Source organism: Salmo salar, chromosome 01 (genome assembly GCF_965601325.2).
Source record: "Salmo salar chromosome 01, fSalSal1, whole genome shotgun sequence".
NCBI lineage: Eukaryota > Metazoa > Chordata > Actinopteri > Salmoniformes > Salmonidae > Salmo > Salmo salar.
The window spans coordinates 106037456-106057499 of NC_138291.1; the positions used below are offsets into that span (position 1 = coordinate 106037456).

The following is a 20044-nucleotide window of genomic DNA, read 5'->3' on the forward strand; positions in this document are numbered from 1 at the left end:
GACTGAAGGGCCAACATAAACATCTATACTACAGAAAGACTGAAGGGCCAACATAAACATCTATACTATAGAAAGACTGAAGGTGCCAACATAAACATCTATCCTATAGAAAGACTGAAGGGCCAACATAAACATCTATCCTATTGAATGACTGAAGGGCCAACATAAACATCTATCCTATAGAAAGACTGAAGGGTCAACATAAACATCTATCCTATAGAAAGACTGAAGGGGTCAACATAAACATCTATCCTATTGAATGACTGAAGGGGTCAACATAAACATATATCCTATAGAAAGACTGAAGGGTCAACATAAACATCTATCCTATAGAAAGACTGAAGGGGTCAACATAAACATCTATCCTATAGAAAGACTGAAGGACCAACATAAACATCTATCCTATAGAAAGACTGAAGGGCCAACATAAACATCTATCCTATAGAAAGGCTGAAGGACCAACATAAACATCTATCCTATTGAAAGGCTGAAGGCCCAACATAAACATCTATCATAGGAGCGTCAAGCAGCGTAAATCTTCCCCACGTGTATCACAGCACAATAGAAGACAGTTGTCTCTGGAATTAGAAAGGAAGGGAGTTTTAAATAGCTGCGCCAATTTTAGTCTGTGTGATGGTGCGTTCTCCCCCTCTCTCTTTTGTTGTTTAATGGAAAGGGAACCCACAGCAGAACAAATGAACACAATGGTCCTCTGAAGTACTGGCATTCATTTGGTTTCTGTACTGAGAGGGGCTCTATCATTGAACTGGCCAGGATACAGTTTCATTCTGGCACTAGGCTAAATGAGACAGCTGTTACTTATGATGTTATAGAAGATGTGAATCTTATTCTTAGTGGGGCCACAGAATTCAATTGGTGTAAATGTTTTACACACAAGAATATACTCTAGGACAGGGGTTGATTTCCTGGACACAGATTAAGACTAGGCCTGGACTAAAAAAACTCTACCTAGAATCTCTACTGAAATAAATAATAGCCTTTTAGTCCAGGACTGAATATAACCCTCCTGCTCCAGCCACTCCAGTCTGTGAGTGTTTGTGCTTATTTCGGGTGGGTTGGAATCAAAGTAGAAGACACATTTCCGTGGACTGCAAGGAAAATGAATCAATGAAGTGTCTTATTCTCCCTATTGTAACGTTTGATAGAACGATTCAGATCATTTATTTTCCCTTGATGTTCCCTTGCACTTCCCATGAAGTTCCCTTGAAGTTCCCTTGAAGTTCCCTTGATGTTCCCTTGCACTTCCCATGAAGTTCCCTTGCACTTCCCTTGAAGTTCCCCTGCAATCCTCCCAAGTTTGGCAGCACTTTGCGTGAACTGAACATACGTCATAATAGAATCATTTAGACATTTAGCAGACGCTCTTATCCAGAGCGACTTACAAATTGGTGCATTCACCTATAATATCCAGTGGAACAACCACTTTACAATAGTGCATCTAAATCGTGAATCATAACATTGACATAACTTACTTTTTTTCTCAGATTAAATGAAGATATGCTCATTCATGTAAATAAACTACCACCCAAGTAACATCACTTACAAGAAAAGCACAACTACTTGCTTCACTCAAGTCAAAACATCATCCAGTTGAAACATGCTGTCTAGTTGAAACATCCTCCAGTTGAAACATCCTCCAGTTGAAACATGCTGTCCAGTTGAAACATCCTCCAGTTGAAACATGCTGTCCAGTTGAAACATCCTCCAGTTGAAACATCCTCCAGTTGAAACATACTGTCCAGTTGAAACATCCTCCAGTTGAAACATCCTCCAGTTGAAACATACTGTCCAGTTGAAACATGATGTCCAGTTGAAACATGCTGTCCAGTTGAAACATCCTCCAGTTGAAACATCCTCCAGTTGAAACATGCTTTCCAGTTGAAACATCCTGTCCAGTTGAAACATCCTGTCCAGTTGAAACATGCTGTCCAGTTGAAACACCCTCCAGTTGAAACATCCTCCAGTTGAAACATGCTGTCCAGTTGAAACATGCTGTCCAGTTGAAACATGCTGTCCAGTTGAAACATGCTGTCCAGTTGAAACATACTCCAGTTGAAACATACTCCAGTTGAAACATGCTGTCCAGTTGAAACATCCTGTCCAGTTGAAACATGCTGTCCAGTTGAAACATGCTGTCCAGTTGAAACATCCTCCAGTTGAAACATGCTGTCCAGTTGAAACATCCTCCAGTTGAAACATGCTGTCCAGTTGAAACATCCTCCAGTTGAAACATCCTCCAGTTGAAACATCCTCCAGTTGAAACATACTGTCCAGTTGAAACATGCTGTCCAGTTGAAACATGCTGTCCAGTTGAAACATGCTGTCCAGTTGAAACATCCTCCAGTTGAAACATCCTCCAGTTGAAACATGCTTTCCAGTTGAAACATCCTGTCCAGTTGAAACATCCTGTCCAGTTGAAACATGCTGTCCAGTTGAAACACCCTCCAGTTGAAACATCCTCCAGTTGAAACATGCTGTCCAGTTGAAACATGCTGTCCAGTTGAAACATGCTGTCCAGTTGAAACATACTCCAGTTGAAACATACTCCAGTTGAAACATGCTGTCCAGTTGAAACATCCTGTCCAGTTGAAACATGCTGTCCAGTTGAAACATGCTGTCTAGTTGAAACATCCTCCAGTTGAAACATCCTCCAGTTGAAACATGCTGTCCAGTTGAAACATCCTCCAGTTGAAACATGCTGTCCAGTTGAAACATCCTCCAGTTGAAACATCCTCCAGTTGAAACATACTGTCCAGTTGAAACATCCTCCAGTTGAAACATCCTCCAGTTGAAACATACTGTCCAGTTGAAACATGATGTCCAGTTGAAACATGCTGTCCAGTTGAAACATCCTCCAGTTGAAACATCCTCCAGTTGAAACATGCTTTCCAGTTGAAACATCCTGTCCAGTTGAAACATCCTGTCCAGTTGAAACATGCTGTCCAGTTGAAACACCCTCCAGTTGAAACATCCTCCAGTTGAAACATGCTGTCCAGTTGACACATGCTGTCCAGTTGAAACATGCTGTCCAGTTGAAACATGCTGTCCAGTTGAAACATACTCCAGTTGAAACATACTCCAGTTGAAACATGCTGTCCAGTTGAAACATCCTGTCCAGTTGAAACATGCTGTCCAGTTGAAACATGCTGTCCAGTTGAAACATCCTCCAGTTGAAACATGCTGTCCAGTTGAAACATCCTCCAGTTGAAACATGCTGTCCAGTTGAAACATCCTCCAGTTGAAACATCCTCCAGTTGAAACATCCTCCAGTTGAAACATACTGTCCAGTTGAAACATGCTGTCCAGTTGAAACATGCTGTCCAGTTGAAACATGCTGTCCAGTTGAAACATCCTCCAGTTGAAACATCCTCCAGTTGAAACATGCTTTCCAGTTGAAACATCCTGTCCAGTTGAAACATCCTGTCCAGTTGAAACATGCTGTCCAGTTGAAACACCCTCCAGTTGAAACATCCTCCAGTTGAAACATGCTGTCCAGTTGAAACATGCTGTCCAGTTGAAACATGCTGTCCAGTTGAAACATGCTGTCCAGTTGAAACATACTCCAGTTGAAACATACTCCAGTTGAAACATGCTGTCCAGTTGAAACATCCTGTCCAGTTGAAACATGCTGTCCAGTTGAAACATGCTGTCCAGTTGAAACATCCTCCAGTTGAAACATGCTGTCCAGTTGAAACATCCTCCAGTTGAAACATGCTGTCCAGTTGAAACATCCTCCAGTTGAAACATACTGTCCAGTTGAAACATCCTCCAGTTGAAACATCCTCCAGTTGAAACATCCTCCAGTTGAAACATACTGTCCAGTTGAAACATGCTGTCCAGTTGAAACATGCTGTCCAGTTGAAACATGCTGTCCAGTTGAAACATCCTCCAGTTGAAACATCCTCCAGTTGAAACATCCTCCAGTTGAAACATGCTGTCCAGTTGAAACATCCTGTCCAGTTGAAACATGCTGTCCAGTTGAAACATCCTCCAGTTGAAACATCCTCCAGTTGAAACATACTGTCTAGTTGAAACATGCTGTCCAGTTGAAACATGCTGTCCAATTGAAACATACTCCAGTTGAAACATACTCCAGTTGAAACATGCTGTCCAGTTGAAACATCCTGTCCAGTTGAAACATGCTGTCCAGTTCAAACATGCTGTCCAGTTGAAACATCCTCCAGTTGAAACATCCTCCAGTTGAAACATCCTCCAGTTGAAACATCCTCCAGTTGAAACATACTGTCCAGTTGAAACATCCTCCAGTTGAAACATGCTGTCCAGTTGAAACATCCTCCAGTTGAAACATCCTCCGTTGAAACATGCTGTCAAGTTGAAACATGCTGTCCAGTTGAAACATGCTGTCCAGTTGAAACATCCTCAAGTTGAAACATGCTGTCCAGTTGAAACATGCTGTCCAGTTGAAACATGCTGTCCAGTTGAAACATGCTGTCCAGTTGAAACATCCTCCAGTTGAAACATCCTGTCCAGTTGAAACATCCTGTCCAGTTGAAACATGCTGTCCAGTTGAAACATCCTCCAGTTGAAACATACTGTCCAGTTGAAACATCCTCCAGTTGAAACTTGCTGTCCAGTTGAAACATGCTGTCCAGTTGAAACATCCTCCAGTTGAAACATCCTCCAGTTGAAACATACTCCAGTTGAAACATGCTGTCCAGTTGAAACATCCTGTCCAGTTGAAACATGCTGTCCAGTTGAAACATCCTCCAGTTGAAACATCCTCCAGTTGAAACATACTGTCCAGTTGAAACATGCTGTCCAGTTGAAACATCCTCAGTTGAAACATGCTGTCCAGTTGAAACATCCTCCAGTTGAAACATCCTCCGTTGAAACATCCTGTCCAGTTGAAACATCCTCCAGTTGAAACAGGCTGTCCAGTTGAAACATGCTGTCCAGTTGAAACATGCTGTCCAGTTGAAACATACTCCAGTTGAAACATACTCCAGTTGAAACATGCTGTCCAGTTGAAACATCCTGTCCAGTTGAAACATGCTGTCCAGTTGAAACATGCTGTCCAGTTGAAACATCCTCCAGTTGAAACTTGCTGTCCAGTTGAAACATGCTGTCCAGTTGAAACATCCTCCAGTTGAAACATCCTCCAGTTGAAACATACTCCAGTTGAAACATGCTGTCCAGTTGAAACATCCTGTCCAGTTGAAACATGCTGTCCAGTTGAAACATCCTCCAGTTGAAACATCCTCCAGTTGAAACATACTGTCCAGTTGAAACATGCTGTCCAGTTGAAACATCCTCAGTTGAAACATGCTGTCCAGTTGAAACATCCTCCAGTTGAAACATCCTCCGTTGAAACATCCTGTCCAGTTGAAACATCCTCCAGTTGAAACAGGCTGTCCAGTTGAAACATGCTGTCCAGTTGAAACATGCTGTCCAGTTGAAACATACTCCAGTTGAAACATACTCCAGTTGAAACATGCTGTCCAGTTGAAACATCCTGTCCAGTTGAAACATGCTGTCCAGTTGAAACATGCTGTCCAGTTGAAACATCCTCCAGTTGAAACATGCTGTCCAGTTGAAACATCCTCCAGTTGAAACATGCTGTCCAGTTGAAACATCCTCCAGTTGAAACATCCTCCAGTTGAAACATACTGTCCAGTTGAAACATCCTCCATTTGAAACATCCTCCAGTTGAAACATCCTCCAGTTGAAACATACTGTCCAGTTGAAACATGCTGTCCAGTTGAAACATGCTGTCCAGTTGAAACATGCTGTCCAGTTGAAACATCCTCCAGTTGAAACATCCTCCAGTTGAAACATCCTCCAGTTGAAACATGCTGTCCAGTTGAAACATCCTGTCCAGTTGAAACATGCTGTCCAGTTGAAACATCCTCCAGTTGAAACATCCTCCAGTTGAAACATACTGTCTAGTTGAAACATGCTGTCCAGTTGAAACATGCTGTCCAGTTGAAACATGCTGTCCAATTGAAACATACTCCAGTTGAAACATACTCCAGTTGAAACATGCTGTCCAGTTGAAACATCCTGTCCAGTTGAAACATGCTGTCCAGTTGAAACATGCTGTCCAGTTGAAACATCCTCCAGTTGAAACATCCTCCAGTTGAAACATCCTCCAGTTGAAACATCCTCCAGTTGAAACATACTGTCCAGTTGAAACATCCTCCAGTTGAAACATGCTGTCCAGTTGAAACATCCTCCAGTTGAAACATCCTCCGTTGAAACATGCTGTCAAGTTGAAACATGCTGTCCAGTTGAAACATGCTGTCCAGTTGAAACATCCTCAAGTTGAAACATGCTGTCCAGTTGAAACATGCTGTCCAGTTGAAACATGCTGTCCAGTTGAAACATCCTCCAATTGAAACATCCTCCAGTTGAAACATCCTGTCCAGTTGAAACATGCTGTCCAGTTGAAACATGCTGTCCAGTTGAAACATGCTGTCCAGTTGAAACATCCTCCAGTTGAAACATCCTCCAGTTGAAACATACTGTCCAGTTGAAACATCCTCCAGTTGAAACTTGCTGTCCAGTTGAAACATGCTGTCCAGTTGAAACATCCTCCAGTTGAAACATCCTCCAGTTGAAACATACTCCAGTTGAAACATGCTGTCCAGTTGAAACATCCTGTCCAGTTGAAACATGCTGTCCAGTTGAAACATCCTCCAGTTGAAACATCCTCCAGTTGAAACATGCTGTCCAGTTGAAACATGCTGTCCAGTTGAAACATCCTCAGTTGAAACATGCTGTCCAGTTGAAACATCCTCCAGTTGAAACATCCTCCGTTGAAACATGCTGTCCAGTTGAAACATCCTCCAGTTGAAACATGCTGTCCAGTTGAAACATGCTGTCCAGTTGAAACATGCTGTCCAGTTGAAACATGCTGTCCAGTTGAAACATCCTCAGTTGAAACATGCTGTCCAGTTTAAACATGCTGTCCAGTTGAAACATGCTGTCCAGTTGAAACATGCTGTCCAGTTGAAACGTCCTCCAGTTGAAACATCCTCCGTTCAAACATGCTGTCAAGTTGAAACAGGCTGTCCAGTTGAAACATCCTCCAGTTGAAACATGCTGTCCAGTTGAAACATGCTGTCCAGTTGAAACATCCTCCAGTTGAAACATGCTGTCCAGTTGAAACATGCATTATGTGCCACTCAGTCACAAGTTTCCAGATGACCATGGCTCGTAACGTCTGATCAGTCAGTCATAGCTGCTGTTGTGTTCACATGCTGACAATAGATTCTCCCCTCTGTATCATGTGTGGACTTGTATCTGTCAGACGTAATTTAATCCTAACGACATACAGGGGCCAGACTACTTGTCTGTGTTTAGACAGGCAGCACAATTCTATATTTTTTTTCACTAGTTGATCTTTTGACCAATCAGATCAGCTCTGAAAGGAATCTGATGTGAAACGATCTGATCTGATTGGTCAAAAGACAAATTAGTGTGAACAAAAAAAATCTGAATTGTGCTGCTTCCTGTCTAAATGCAGGCTTAGGCATGCACATAGCTCCCTTTCCTCATAGACATCATGCCTCAGCCTCCCTTTCAACATGGCTTTCCTCATCACAGAGTACTTTTCGTTCTCTTTTATTCATATACATTAATGAACCCTAGATCATTTGATCCTTTTTCTGATCTGCATATACTCTGGAGTATACCTCATTTATATATGGTGCATATGCAGACTTATACATTGTCGTACTTGGTGTTTCAGTACGATAGAATTGAAAATAATAGGCAATTAATCGAGCTATTATGCTCCCGAAGACCTCTCATGCGTATACCAATTTCTTCAATGTATTCATGGGTCATTCTAATGGGGAGAGTACATAGACAGCCATTAGTTAAGACACAGTGTGTACTGTCACACAGTGATGGCTAATCAGCCACATGCTTGGGAGGGCACAGCCATACAGCTTAAAACTACGTGTCTTGTGTATTTCTACATGACATCTTTGTTTGGCGCTCCAAAGATGTTTTTAGCATCTCGATTGTGTAAAGTATACACTACCGTTCAGAAGTTTGGGGTCACTTAGAAATGTCCTTGTTTTTGAAAGAAAAGCACATGTTTGTTCCATTAAAATAACATCAAATTGATCAGAAATACAATGTAGACATTGTTAATGTTGTAAATGACTGTTGTAGCTGGAAACGGCTGATTTTTTATGGAATATCTACATAGGCGTACAGAGGCCCATTATCAGCAACCATCACTCCTGTGTTCCAATGGCACGTTGTGTTAGCTAATCCAAGTGTATCATTTTAAAAGGCTAATTGATCATTAGAAACCCTTTTGCAATTATGTTAGCACAGCTGAAAAGAGCTTTCTTCCGAAACTCGTCAGTCTATTCTTGTTCTGAGAAATGAAGGCTATTCCATGCGAGAAATTGCCAAGAAACTGAAATCTCGTACATCGCTGTTGACTTCTCCCTTCGCAGAACAGCGCAAACTGTCTCTAACCATAATAGAAAGAGTAGTGGGAGGCCTCGGGGCACAACTGAGCAAAAGGACAAGTACATTAGAGCATCTAGTTTGAGAAACAGACGCCTCACAAGTCATCAACTGGCAGCTTCATTAAATAGTACCCACAAAACACCAGTCTCAACGTCATTAGTGAATAGGCGACTCCGGGATGATGGCCTGTGTGTCTCTATCATGCGTGGGAATACTTTGTAACAGGTTTCCAAAATTAAAATAACTTGGAGCTAATTTGCTCTTGTTTTTACAGTCTTGTATGTCCCTAACAATTTTGGCTCAGAAAACTTGAGGGGCCAAATAAAATAACCCACGAGCCACCAACTGGGGAACCCTGGCCTCGGGCTTGGTTTCCCAGAGGCAGATGAAGCCCAGTTGGTCCCTCTGGGTTGGTTTCCCAGAGTCAGATTAAGCCCAGTTGGGCCCTCAGGGTTGGTTTCCCAGAGTCAGATTAAGCCCAGTTGGGCCATCAGGGTTGGTTTCCCAGAGGCAGATTAAGCCAGTTGGTCCCTTGAGGTTGGTTTGAAGCCCAGTTGGTCTCTCTGGTGATAAAAAGACCAAAAAGAAAGTGTGTCTGGATATCAGTACAATATTCAGAAATATTGACTCGTTCTTTTAAGATACAAATAATGCATCTCTTTTCAATAGCTTGCATGTCAGGTACTGCTGTGAAAGAAATTCAGATTTTAACTTACTGGAAAATTGATTTGTTATTTTCATTCAATCCAACATAATTTTTCTGTTTATAGAAATACATTGTGGGTGCTGAAAGGATGGAAGGGGTTTTAAATGAAATTCCGAACGATTACTATTCACGTATTGTATCTCCATCAAATTGGTAGTTGAAGGAAAGTCAGAGATTTCTTTGAGAAGATGAGAATTGTTTAAGAATAGCCTGAATAGACTACCCAAATATAGGCCACTAAATCCAAACCAAAATAGGCCACTTTTGAAATTATTTTTGAACTGATCGTATTATCGCTGCTCTTTTCAGCTCGGGAAGAGAATTTAGGAGATCGGTTACTCCACGTGTTCCTCCAGGATGGGATCCCTGTGGTAAAACTGGGATGTAGTGGTGTCCAGGTGTTGAATGCAGACGCAGGCCAAACCATCAACACTAACAGGCTGACATCCATCAGAATACGGTGAGAAGTGCTTATTTTATTTCTTTTTTGGATAGATACAGAGGTCAGTTAAAGAAGGAAGACAAATGTGGGAAGAATGGAAGGTTGCAGGGCGGTTTTAGAACCCATGACCAGAGAGGCCATGTGTGGTCCAGATAGCAGGCCTTTCACTGACCAGACTCTTTGACTTCATATACCTATGCCACTTAGCAGACTATTTTACCAAAGCGACTTACAGGACAGTAAGTCATACATTTTTCGTACAGTATGTGATGATCGCTGCGGGAATTGAACCGATGACCTTGGTGCAGCTAGAGTCACAATCTCTAACTGTATCTTACCTCATCCTATTCCCCATTGTATTTTACCTCATCCTATTCCCTACTGTATCTTACCTCATCCTATTCCCTACTGTATCTTACCTCATCCTATTCCCCACTGTATCTTACCTCATCATTTTCCCCACTGTATCTTACCTCATAATTTTCCCCACTGTATCTTACCTCATCATTTTCCCCACTGTATCTTACCTCATCCTATTCCCCACTGTATCTTACCTCATCCTATTCCCCAGCATCATACCTTCACTTAGCTTTGATTTGTTATATTTTTCTCCTTCATGTCATTTTTCATTTATGTACAGTAATCACAAAGAAAAGACAAGAACAAAAACATGGCTTCAAATGAAGTGTCCTTTCAATATTGAAACGATCTGGGAGCGTGTGTGTGTGTGTGTGAGTGTGTGTGATCGCAGGCTCAGTTTGTTAGTGTACAGTAGCTGATCAGCAGCAGCAGCAGCAGCAGAGTATGAGACAGTATGGTTGTGTTGAGAACACTGGCTAGAGAAACTTCAGTCATGAAAAGATGTAATAATACCAGCAATAACAACAGAGTCAGGATCAGTCATCTCAGATCACCTGGGAATCTACAGCAGTGAAAGCACCACAGTAGTGAAGCATATTGGCATTTTATTTTATTCAAGTTTGAGTCAGCACTGTTTTCTCTTCCCCCGTCTCCTTCCTTCTCTCTTCCTCTCTCTCTACCCATCTCTCTCTCTATCTCTCTCCATCTCTCTCTCTCTCTCTACCCATCTCTCTCTCTATCTCTCTCCATCTCTCTCTCAAGCCTTTAATAAATGACTCCAAAAGTGTTTTTGCACCATTTTACAACAAAATAACAGGAAGGGTTTAAAAAACATGTGGTCTGCCTAGTCTACAGTGGCAGTCACTTTGAGCTAGCATATTGCATTTGCATCGAAGACTGTTAGTGCATCAAAGCTCTGTATCTGTGTGATTCATCAGCACAACTGTCTGTTGTCTAGCTTTCTTTCTTCATTTTTACATTGAACTATTTCTTTTTTGTCCCTGGAGTGACCTTGCCGATCTTGGATCAAATTACATTTTTATAATAATAATAATTTTGCTTTGTTTGACAATAATATTATTACCTGGACGTAAATGGGTAGAGGAGGAGGTGTAGTGATTTGGCTCTTTAAAATGACTTATTTCATTGAATGGGGGCTTTAGTTATGAAAAATATTGTTTTTAAGCTTTGCTGTTAATGTTTTGCTCATGGCAATTGATTCAAGTATGTTTTTTAAAAGATGACATTGTTGAACATTGCACTAAGTGGCTGACCTCAAACTGCTTTCATGGAACACCATTTGAACATTGTTGGTGCACACTCCAAATACATGATCAAACATGCTTGATATGCTATTGCCCCCTATGCGTATAAAACACACCTAAGTACTGGGAAATCTGTGCATTTGAAAGCCTTAACTCTTCTGACTGGGAGGGAGGGAGGGAGGGAGGGGAGGGAGGGAGGGAGGGAGGGATATCAAACGGACATCTGTTCAGTCTTTTGTCTGAGTTGACCTACTCTTCCTATTCACATGTTGCTTTCATTTTTTTCTTCTATTTAATTCGAAGGGCTTTATTGGCATGGGAAACATATATGTTTTTATTGCCAAAACAAGTGAAATAGACAATAAACAAAAGTGAAATAAACAGTAAGCATTACACTCACAAAACTTACTCTCTATCTCTCTCTTTTCCTCACTCCATCTCTCTCTCTCAAATTTAAATAAAACATATAAATTCTAGAAATGATGAAAGTACATCATATGGTAATTCATAAGGAACAGGGTACTATGTGTGATGCACTGTCAGTTTACTATTGAAAATATAAAATTAGGTTCTCGTGGACTGAAAGTAAGAAAATAATTATATCAGAAAAATGTCCTTATGCACATTAAGTTATTTTTGTGTCATATTTTTTATTTTTTTTGCTTGCAATAAAATATATATACAATTCACATACACCTTAGCCAAACAGATTTAAACTAAGTTTTTCACAATTCCTGACATTTAATCCTAGTAAAAATTCCCTGTTTTAGGTCAGTTAGGATCACCAGTTTATTTTAAGAATGTGAAATGTCAGAATAATAGTAGAGAGAAGGATTTATTTCATATTTTATTTCTTTCATCACATTCCCAGTGGGTCAGAAGTTTACATACACTCAATTAGTATTTGCTAGCTGTCACGCCCTGACCTTAGAGAGCCTTTTTATTTCTATATTTGGTTTGGTCAGGGTGTGATTTGGGTGGGCATTCTAGTTTTTCTATTTCTTCGTTGGCCGGGTATGGTTCCCAATCAGAGGCAGCTGTCTATCGTTGTCTCTGATTGGGGATCATAATTAGGCATCCTTTTGTCTACCTTAGTTTGTGGGATCTTGATTTTGTATAGCTGCTGTATAGCCTGCAGAACTTTACATTTACATTACATTTACGTCATTTAGCTCTTATCCAGAGCGACTTACATTTACGTTCGTTTTTGTATTTTTGTCGGTGTTCATTTTAATCAAGTAAAATGTTCGCCTACCACGCTGCATCTTGGTCTAATCTTTACGACGAACGTAACAGTAGCATTGCCTGTAAATTGTTTAGCTTAGGTAAAACGTTTCAGTTAGCCTTCCACAAGCTTCCCACATTAATTTGGGTGAATTTTGGCCCATTCCTCCTGACCGAGCTGGTGTAACTGAGTCAGGTTTGTAGGCCTCCTTGCTCGCACACGCTTTTTCAGTTCTGCCTACATATTTGTTTATAGAATTGAGGTCAGGGCTTTGTGATGGCCACTCCAATACCTTGACGTTGTTGTCCTTAAGCCATTTTGCCACAACTTGGAAGTATGCTTGGGGTCATTGTCCATTTGGAAGACCCGTTTGCGACCAAGCTTTAACTTCCTGACTGATCTTGAGATGTTGCTTCAATATATCCACATAATTTTCCTGCCTAATGATGCCATCTATTTTGTGAAGTACACCAGTCCCTCCTGCAGCAAAGCACCCCCACAACATGATGCTGCCACCCCCGTGCTTCACGGTTGGGATGGTGTTTTTCGGCTTGCAAGCATCCCCCTTTTTCCTCCAAACATTACGATGGTCATTATGGCCAAACAGTTCTATTTTTGTTTCATCAGACCAGAGGATATTTCTCCAAAAAGTACAATCTTTGTCCCCATGTGCAGTTGCAAACCATAGCCTGGCTTTTTTTGGAGCAGTGGCTTCTTCCTTGCTGAGCGGCCTTTGAGGTTATGTCGATATAGGACTCGTTTTACTGTGGAAATAGATACTTTTGTACCTGTTTCCTCCAGCATCTTCACAAGGTCCTTTGCTGTTGTTCTGGGATTGATTTTCACCTTTCGCACCAAAGTACGTTCATCTCTAGGAGACAGAATGCGTCTCTTTCCTGAGCTGTATGACGGCTGCGTGGTAACATGGTGTTTATACTTGAGTACTATTGTGTGTACAGATGAACGTGGTACCTTCAGGCGTTTGGAAATTGCTCCCAAGGATGTACCAGACTTCTACAATGTACCAGACTTCTACAAACATTGTAGACCTACAATGTTTTTTCTGAGGTCTTGACTGATTTCTTTTGATTTTCCCATGATGTCAAGCAAAGAGGCACTGAGTTTGAAGGTAGGCCTTGAAATACATCCACAGGTAGACCTCCAATTGACTCAAATTATGTCAATTAGCCTATCAGAAGCTTCTAAAGCCATGAAATTATTTTCTGGAATTTTCCAAGCTGTTTAAAGGCACAGTCAACTTAGTGTATGTAAACTTCTGACCCACTGGAATTGTGACATAGTGAATTATAAGTTAAACAACCTGTCTGTAAACAATTGTTGGAAAAATTACTTGTGTCATGCACAAAGTAGATGTCCTAACCGACTTGCCAAAACTATAGTTTGTTAATAACAAGAAATGTGTGGAGTGGTTATAAAACGAGTTCTAATGACTCCAACCTAAGTGTATGTAAACCTCCGACTTCAACTGTATATATATTTTGTATTAGTATATTTTTTTATTCCGATTTTTCAGGGGGTGCTGCAGTACCCTCAGCACCCCTACTTCTGGTGGTTAGAGCGTTGGGCCAATAACAGAAAGGTTGCTCGATCAAATCCCCGAGCTGAGGTAAAAAGGTAAAAATATGTAATTCTGCCCCTGAACAAGAAAGTTAACCTACTGATCCCTGGGCGCCGAAGTTGAATGCATTGAGTTGTACAACTCACTAGGTATCCCCCTTTCCCTTTACCACGGCAATGCCCATGTACAGTTTTGAAGACCAGACCCCCACACATTCATTTTGTGCAGTTGCAATGTTAATGATTACTGCCTAAATAACCTGGCCATTTGACATTGAAGATGATTAACTGAGAATCATTGTGACATACAGTGCCATGTTGGTTACATATTTATACTATGGCATCGCTTTACTGCACATTTTATACAGTAGTGCTGCCATACGGTGTTTTACTTAAACATGAGGCTGCCATCTAAAGAGGAGCTAAAGTACAGTATATGAAATCAACTGTCTTCAACATGACACTGCCATCTGCAGAGGAGCTAAAGTACAGTATATGAAATCAACTGTCTTCAACATGACACTGCCATCTGCAGAGGAGCTAATGTATCTGAATGTAGTGCTGATTTAGGATCCGTTTTGTATTTTAGATCATAATGAATCATAGAGATTATTATGGACAGGGAGGACCTGATCCTAGATCAGCACTCCTACTCTGAGATACTTGATAAATTGGGGCCCAGCTCAGTAGTGACAAGTCATCTGTCTCATCTGATTCCACTACTCAACCTTGCTGATCACACACAAATCGAGGGAACATGGAGCATTGTGAATATTCAATCAAGAATATACTTTAGCTAACGTCTCTTAATAGTTAAGACACAATGGATTATATTTGTAGGTTAAACAGTGCTTGTAGTGGTGTGATACATGGATGATATCAAAAACGATGTCTAAAGGTTAATATAGACTAGAGGTCATCTGATAGAAAATACGTTTGAGATTCTAAAGTATAATTTTGCGATGTAAAATGGTAGATTAAAGGAGAGCGAGACTTAGACCTGTGAACATAACTTCTCTTTAAAGCTGTTCCACAGGAACACAGCGAGATAGAAACCACCAGGGCTGTGTCCCAAATGCCACCCTATGCAGTGCACTACTTCTGACCAGGGCCCATAGGAAATATAGGAAATAGTGTGTTGTTTGGGATGCACCCAGATCACCATTTTCTTTCAACTTTGATGTCTCATCAGCATTATCTAAACTCTGACTCATCATCAGGTGTTTGATTCTAAACTCTGACTCATTGTTAGATGTTGGAGAACTAAACTCTGACTCATTATTAGGTGTTGATGTCTAAACTCTGACTCATCGGTAGGTGTTGGATGTCTAAACTCTGGCTCTCATCGGTAGGTGTTGGAGAACTAAACTCTGACTCAACGGTAGGTGTTGGATGTCTAAACTCTGGCTCTCATCATTAGGTGTTGGATGTCTAAACTCTGACTCATCGGTAGGTGTTGGATGTCTAAACTCTGGCTCTCATCGGTAGGTGTTGGATGTCTAAACTCTGGCTCTGATCGGTAGGTGTTGGATGTCTAAACTCTGGCTCTCATCGGTAGGTGTTGGATGTCTAAACTCTGGCTTTCATCGGTAGGTGTTGGATGTCTAAACTCTGGCTCTCATCGGTAGGTGTTGGAGAACTAAACTCTGACTCATCGTTAGGTGTTGGAGAACTAAACTCTGACTCATCATTAGGTGTTGGAGAACTAAACTCTGACTCATCGTTAGGTGTTGGAGAACTAAACTCTGACTCATCGGTAGGTGTTGGAGAACTAAACTCTGACTCATCATTAGGTGTTGGATGTCTAAACTCTGGCTCTCATCAGTAGGTGTTGGATGTCTAAACTCTGACTCATCGGTAGGTGTTGGAGAACTAAACTCTGACTCATCGTTAGGTGTTGGAGAACTAAACTCTGACTCATCATTAGGTGTTGGAGAACTAAACTCTGACTCATCGTTAGGTGTTGGAGAACTAAACTCTGACTCATCATTAGGTGTTGGATGTCTAAACTCTGACTCATTCTTAGGTGTTGGATGTCTAAACTCTGACTCATCGGTAGGTGTTGGATGTCTAAACTCTGACTCATTCTTAGGTGTTGGATGTCTAAACTCTGACTCATTCTTAGGTGTTGGATGTCTAAACTCTGGCTCTCATCATTAGGTGTTGGATGTCTAAACTCTGGCTCTCATCGGTAGGTGTTGGAGAACTAAACTCTGACTCATCGGTAGGTGTTGGATGTCTAAACTGACTCATCAGTAGGTGTTGGAGAACTAAACTCTGACTCATCGGTAGGTGTTGGAGAACTAAACTCTGACTCATCATTAGGTGTTGGATGTCTAAACTCTGGCTCTCATCGGTAGGTGTTGGATATGGGCAATTTCACGGAATGACGGTTTGTGCTGTTTTTTCCGTCATTCTGTTACCAAACTTTGTATCTGCAATTCTCTTCAAATAAATGTGTTTTTGTAAAACTTTCAGTGGAAATTGTTAAAAGTTGTCCTTGTGCATAGAGGTGATGATGCAATCACTATTGCGCTCCACACTGCCCTTTCCCACCTGGACAAAAGGAACACCTACGTGAGAATACTATTCATTGACTACAGCTCAGTGTTCAACACCATGGTGCCCTCAAAGCTCATCACTAAGCTAAGGATCCTGGGACTAAACACCTCCCTCTGCAACTGGATCCTGGACTTCCTGACGAGCCGCCCCCAGGTGATAAGGGTAGGTACCAACATATCTGCCACGCTGATCCTCAACACTGGAGCCCCTCAGGGGTACGTGCTCAGCCCCCTCATGTACTCCCTGTTCACCCACGACTGCATGGCCAGGCACGACTCCAACTCCATCATTTTACGCTGCTGCTACTCTCTGGTTATCATCTATGCATAGTCACTTTAACTAATCCTACATGTACACATTACCTCAAACAGCCCGACTAACCGGTGCACCCGCACATTGACTCTGTACCGGTACCACCTCTATATAGCCTCACTACTGTTATTTTTTACTGTTTCTTTCATTTCTTTACTTATCTATTGTTTACCTAATACCTATTTTTTTACTTAAAAACTGCACTGTTGGTTAAGGGCTTGTAAGTAAGCATTTCACTGTAAGCTCTACACCTGTTGTATTCGGCGCATGTGACGAATAAACTTTGATTTGATTTAACTTTGCAATCATTGGTTTTTGTTTGACATACATTTTAAAGTGAAAATGCTGAGTCTCAGTGTCACTCTGTTACTGTGGAATTGCCCATGTTGGACCAAACTGCTGTTTCATAGAGCGCTGCTTCTCCTGGCTGGCAGACGGAACAGTAACAGTTCATGTGGATTGGAATGCTGGACTCTTCTCTCTCTGTTCTGTGTTTTTAGAACCCTCAGAGTTCTAAAGAGCTGGGCTCTATCCTTTGTGTCATTTATGGATTCCATTTGGACTGTTGGCCATTTCCTGTTTTCTCTGTGGGGGTTGAGATGAGCGGCTGCTAGGTCATGATATGTTTCAGTGACTGCTCTCCTCTAGTCTACTCTGCTCTGCTCTAATCTGATCTACTCTGCTCTAATCTACTCTGCTCTAATCTACTCTACTCTGCTCTAATCTACTCTGCTCTGCTCTAATCTACTCTGCTCTGCTCTAATCTACTCTGCTCTAATTTTCTCTGCTCTAATCTGCTCTAATCTACTCTGCTCTAATCTTCTCTGCTCTAATCTACTCTGCTCTGCTCTGCTCTCCTCTGCTCTATTCTGTTCTATTTTACTCTACTCACATTAGGGCAGGAGTCCTAGTGGTGGAAAGATGTAGGAATTTCTTTACTCCTTTATTAAGCGTTGAGTAAGTGTTATGTTGTAGAGTGTGCATTGTAGGAAGTAAATACATGTTTACTTTTGATCTAAGGTCTTAATGAAGTGTGTAGGTAATTCAGATACAATTTCAACATTTACTTTTGAAAAGCAAGCAGAATAAAATATGGATGAAACACTTGGTAAAACAGTCATTGGTCAACGGAAAAATATGGGGTCTTAGGTCATACGCTATTGGCCAACTGAGGGGTGGGCCATAATGAAACACACACACACACACACACACAGAAAGACACACACATATGCCCCTTTCAGACCCATCCACACACACTGTTAGACACACTACCATACGACAGCTGTGATAGAAACAGGAAGTTCCGGTACAATTTTATAAATGTCGACAGATAATTCGTTCTTTCAACATGGTAGTATCTTTTTCTGTCTGTAACATTAATTATGTGAGAAATTGTGTTGGAAACACCTTAATGTGCAAATATTGATATAATAACCATCATATCGAAGTCAATTTGGAGTCACGCGATGACATGTTGTGTGGTCCTCTCACTACGACTCAGGAAACCATGCAGTTTATTAGACTACAGATGAAACATGTTGTGTGGTCCTCCCACTACGACTCAGGAAACCATGCAGTTTATTAGGCTACAGATGAAACATGTTGTGTGGTCCTCCCACTACGACTCAGGAAACCATGCAGTTTATTAGACTACAGATGAAACATGTTGTGTGGTCCTCCCACTACGACTCAGGAAACCATGCAGTTTATTAGACTACAGATGAAACATGTTGTGTGGTCCTCCCACTACGACTCAGGAAACCATGCAGTTTATTAGACTACAGATGAAACATGTTGTGTGGTCCTCCCACTACGACTCAGGAAACCATGCAGTTTATTAGGCTCCAGATGAAACATGTTGTGTGGTCCTCCCACTACGACTCAGGAAACCATGCAGTTTATTAGGCTACAGATGAAACATGTTGTGTGGTCCTCCCACTACGACTCAGGAAACCATGCAGTTTATTAGGCTACAGATGAAACATGTTGTGTGGTCCTCCCACTACGACTCAGGAAACCATGCAGTTTATTAGACTACAGATGAAACATGTTGTGTGGTCCTCCCACTACGACTCAGGAAACCATGCAGTTTATTAGACTACAGATGAAACATGTTGTGTGGTCCTCTCACTACGACTCAGGAAACCATGCAGTTTATTAGACTACAGATGAAACATGTTGTGTGGTCCTCCCACTACGACTCAGGAAACCATGCAGTTTATTTGACTACAGATGAAACATGTTGTGTGGTCCTCCCACTACGACTCAGGAAACCATGCAGTTTATTAGACTACAGATGAAACATGTTGTGTGGTCCTCCCACTACGACTCAGGAAACCATGCAGTTTATTAGACTACAGATGAAACATGTTGTGTGGTCCTCCCACTACGACTCAGGAAACCATGCAGTTTATTAGACTACAGATGAAACATGTTGTGTGGTCCTCCCACTACGACTCAGGAAACCATGCAGTTTATTAGACTACAGATGAAACATGTTGTGTGGTCCTCCCACTACGACTCAGGAAACCATGCAGTTTATTAGGCTACAGATGAAACATGTTGTGTGGTCCTCCCACTACGACTCAGGAAACCATGCAGTTTATTAGACTACAGATGAAACATGTTGTGTGGTCCTCCCACTACGACTCAGGAAACCATGCAGTTTATTAGGCTACAGATGAAACATGTTGTGTGGTCCTCCCACTACGACTCAGGAAACCATGCAGTTTATTAGACTACAGATGAAACATGTTGTGTGGTCCTCCCACTACGACTCAGGAAACCATGCAGTTTATTAGACTACAGATGAAACATGTTGTGTGGTCCTCCCACTACGACTCAGGAAACCATGCAGTTAATTAGACTACAGATGAAACATGTTGTGTGGTCCTCCCACTACGACTCAGGAAACCATGCAGTTTATTAGACTACAGATGAAACATGTTGTGATGAACTTCACAGGGTGGTGAAAGAGCACGGTGGTGAGATTGATGCTCCTTTACAATAAATATTGAGGGTTTTATTCTGGTGACATGATGATCAATGCTTATCCATAATAATCTCATCATGTAGACAAGCCTACCCACACTGTATCTGTGAGCTGTTGGCTAGAGCACACG

At 41.5% G+C, this 20044-nt stretch overlaps 1 protein-coding gene across 1 annotated transcript in view; it reads left to right on the forward strand.

Moving 5' to 3' along the window:
• The window catches only part of eys (EGF-like photoreceptor maintenance factor), a gene marked incomplete at its 5' end in the record, with an annotated part of 444052 nt that overhangs the window by 311424 nt on the left and 112584 nt on the right, over positions 1-20044 (forward strand). Inside the window, 1 exon segment of the mRNA XM_082972800.1 lies at positions 9488-9638. Coding sequence (XP_082828926.1) covers positions 9488-9638 — 151 coding nt within the window.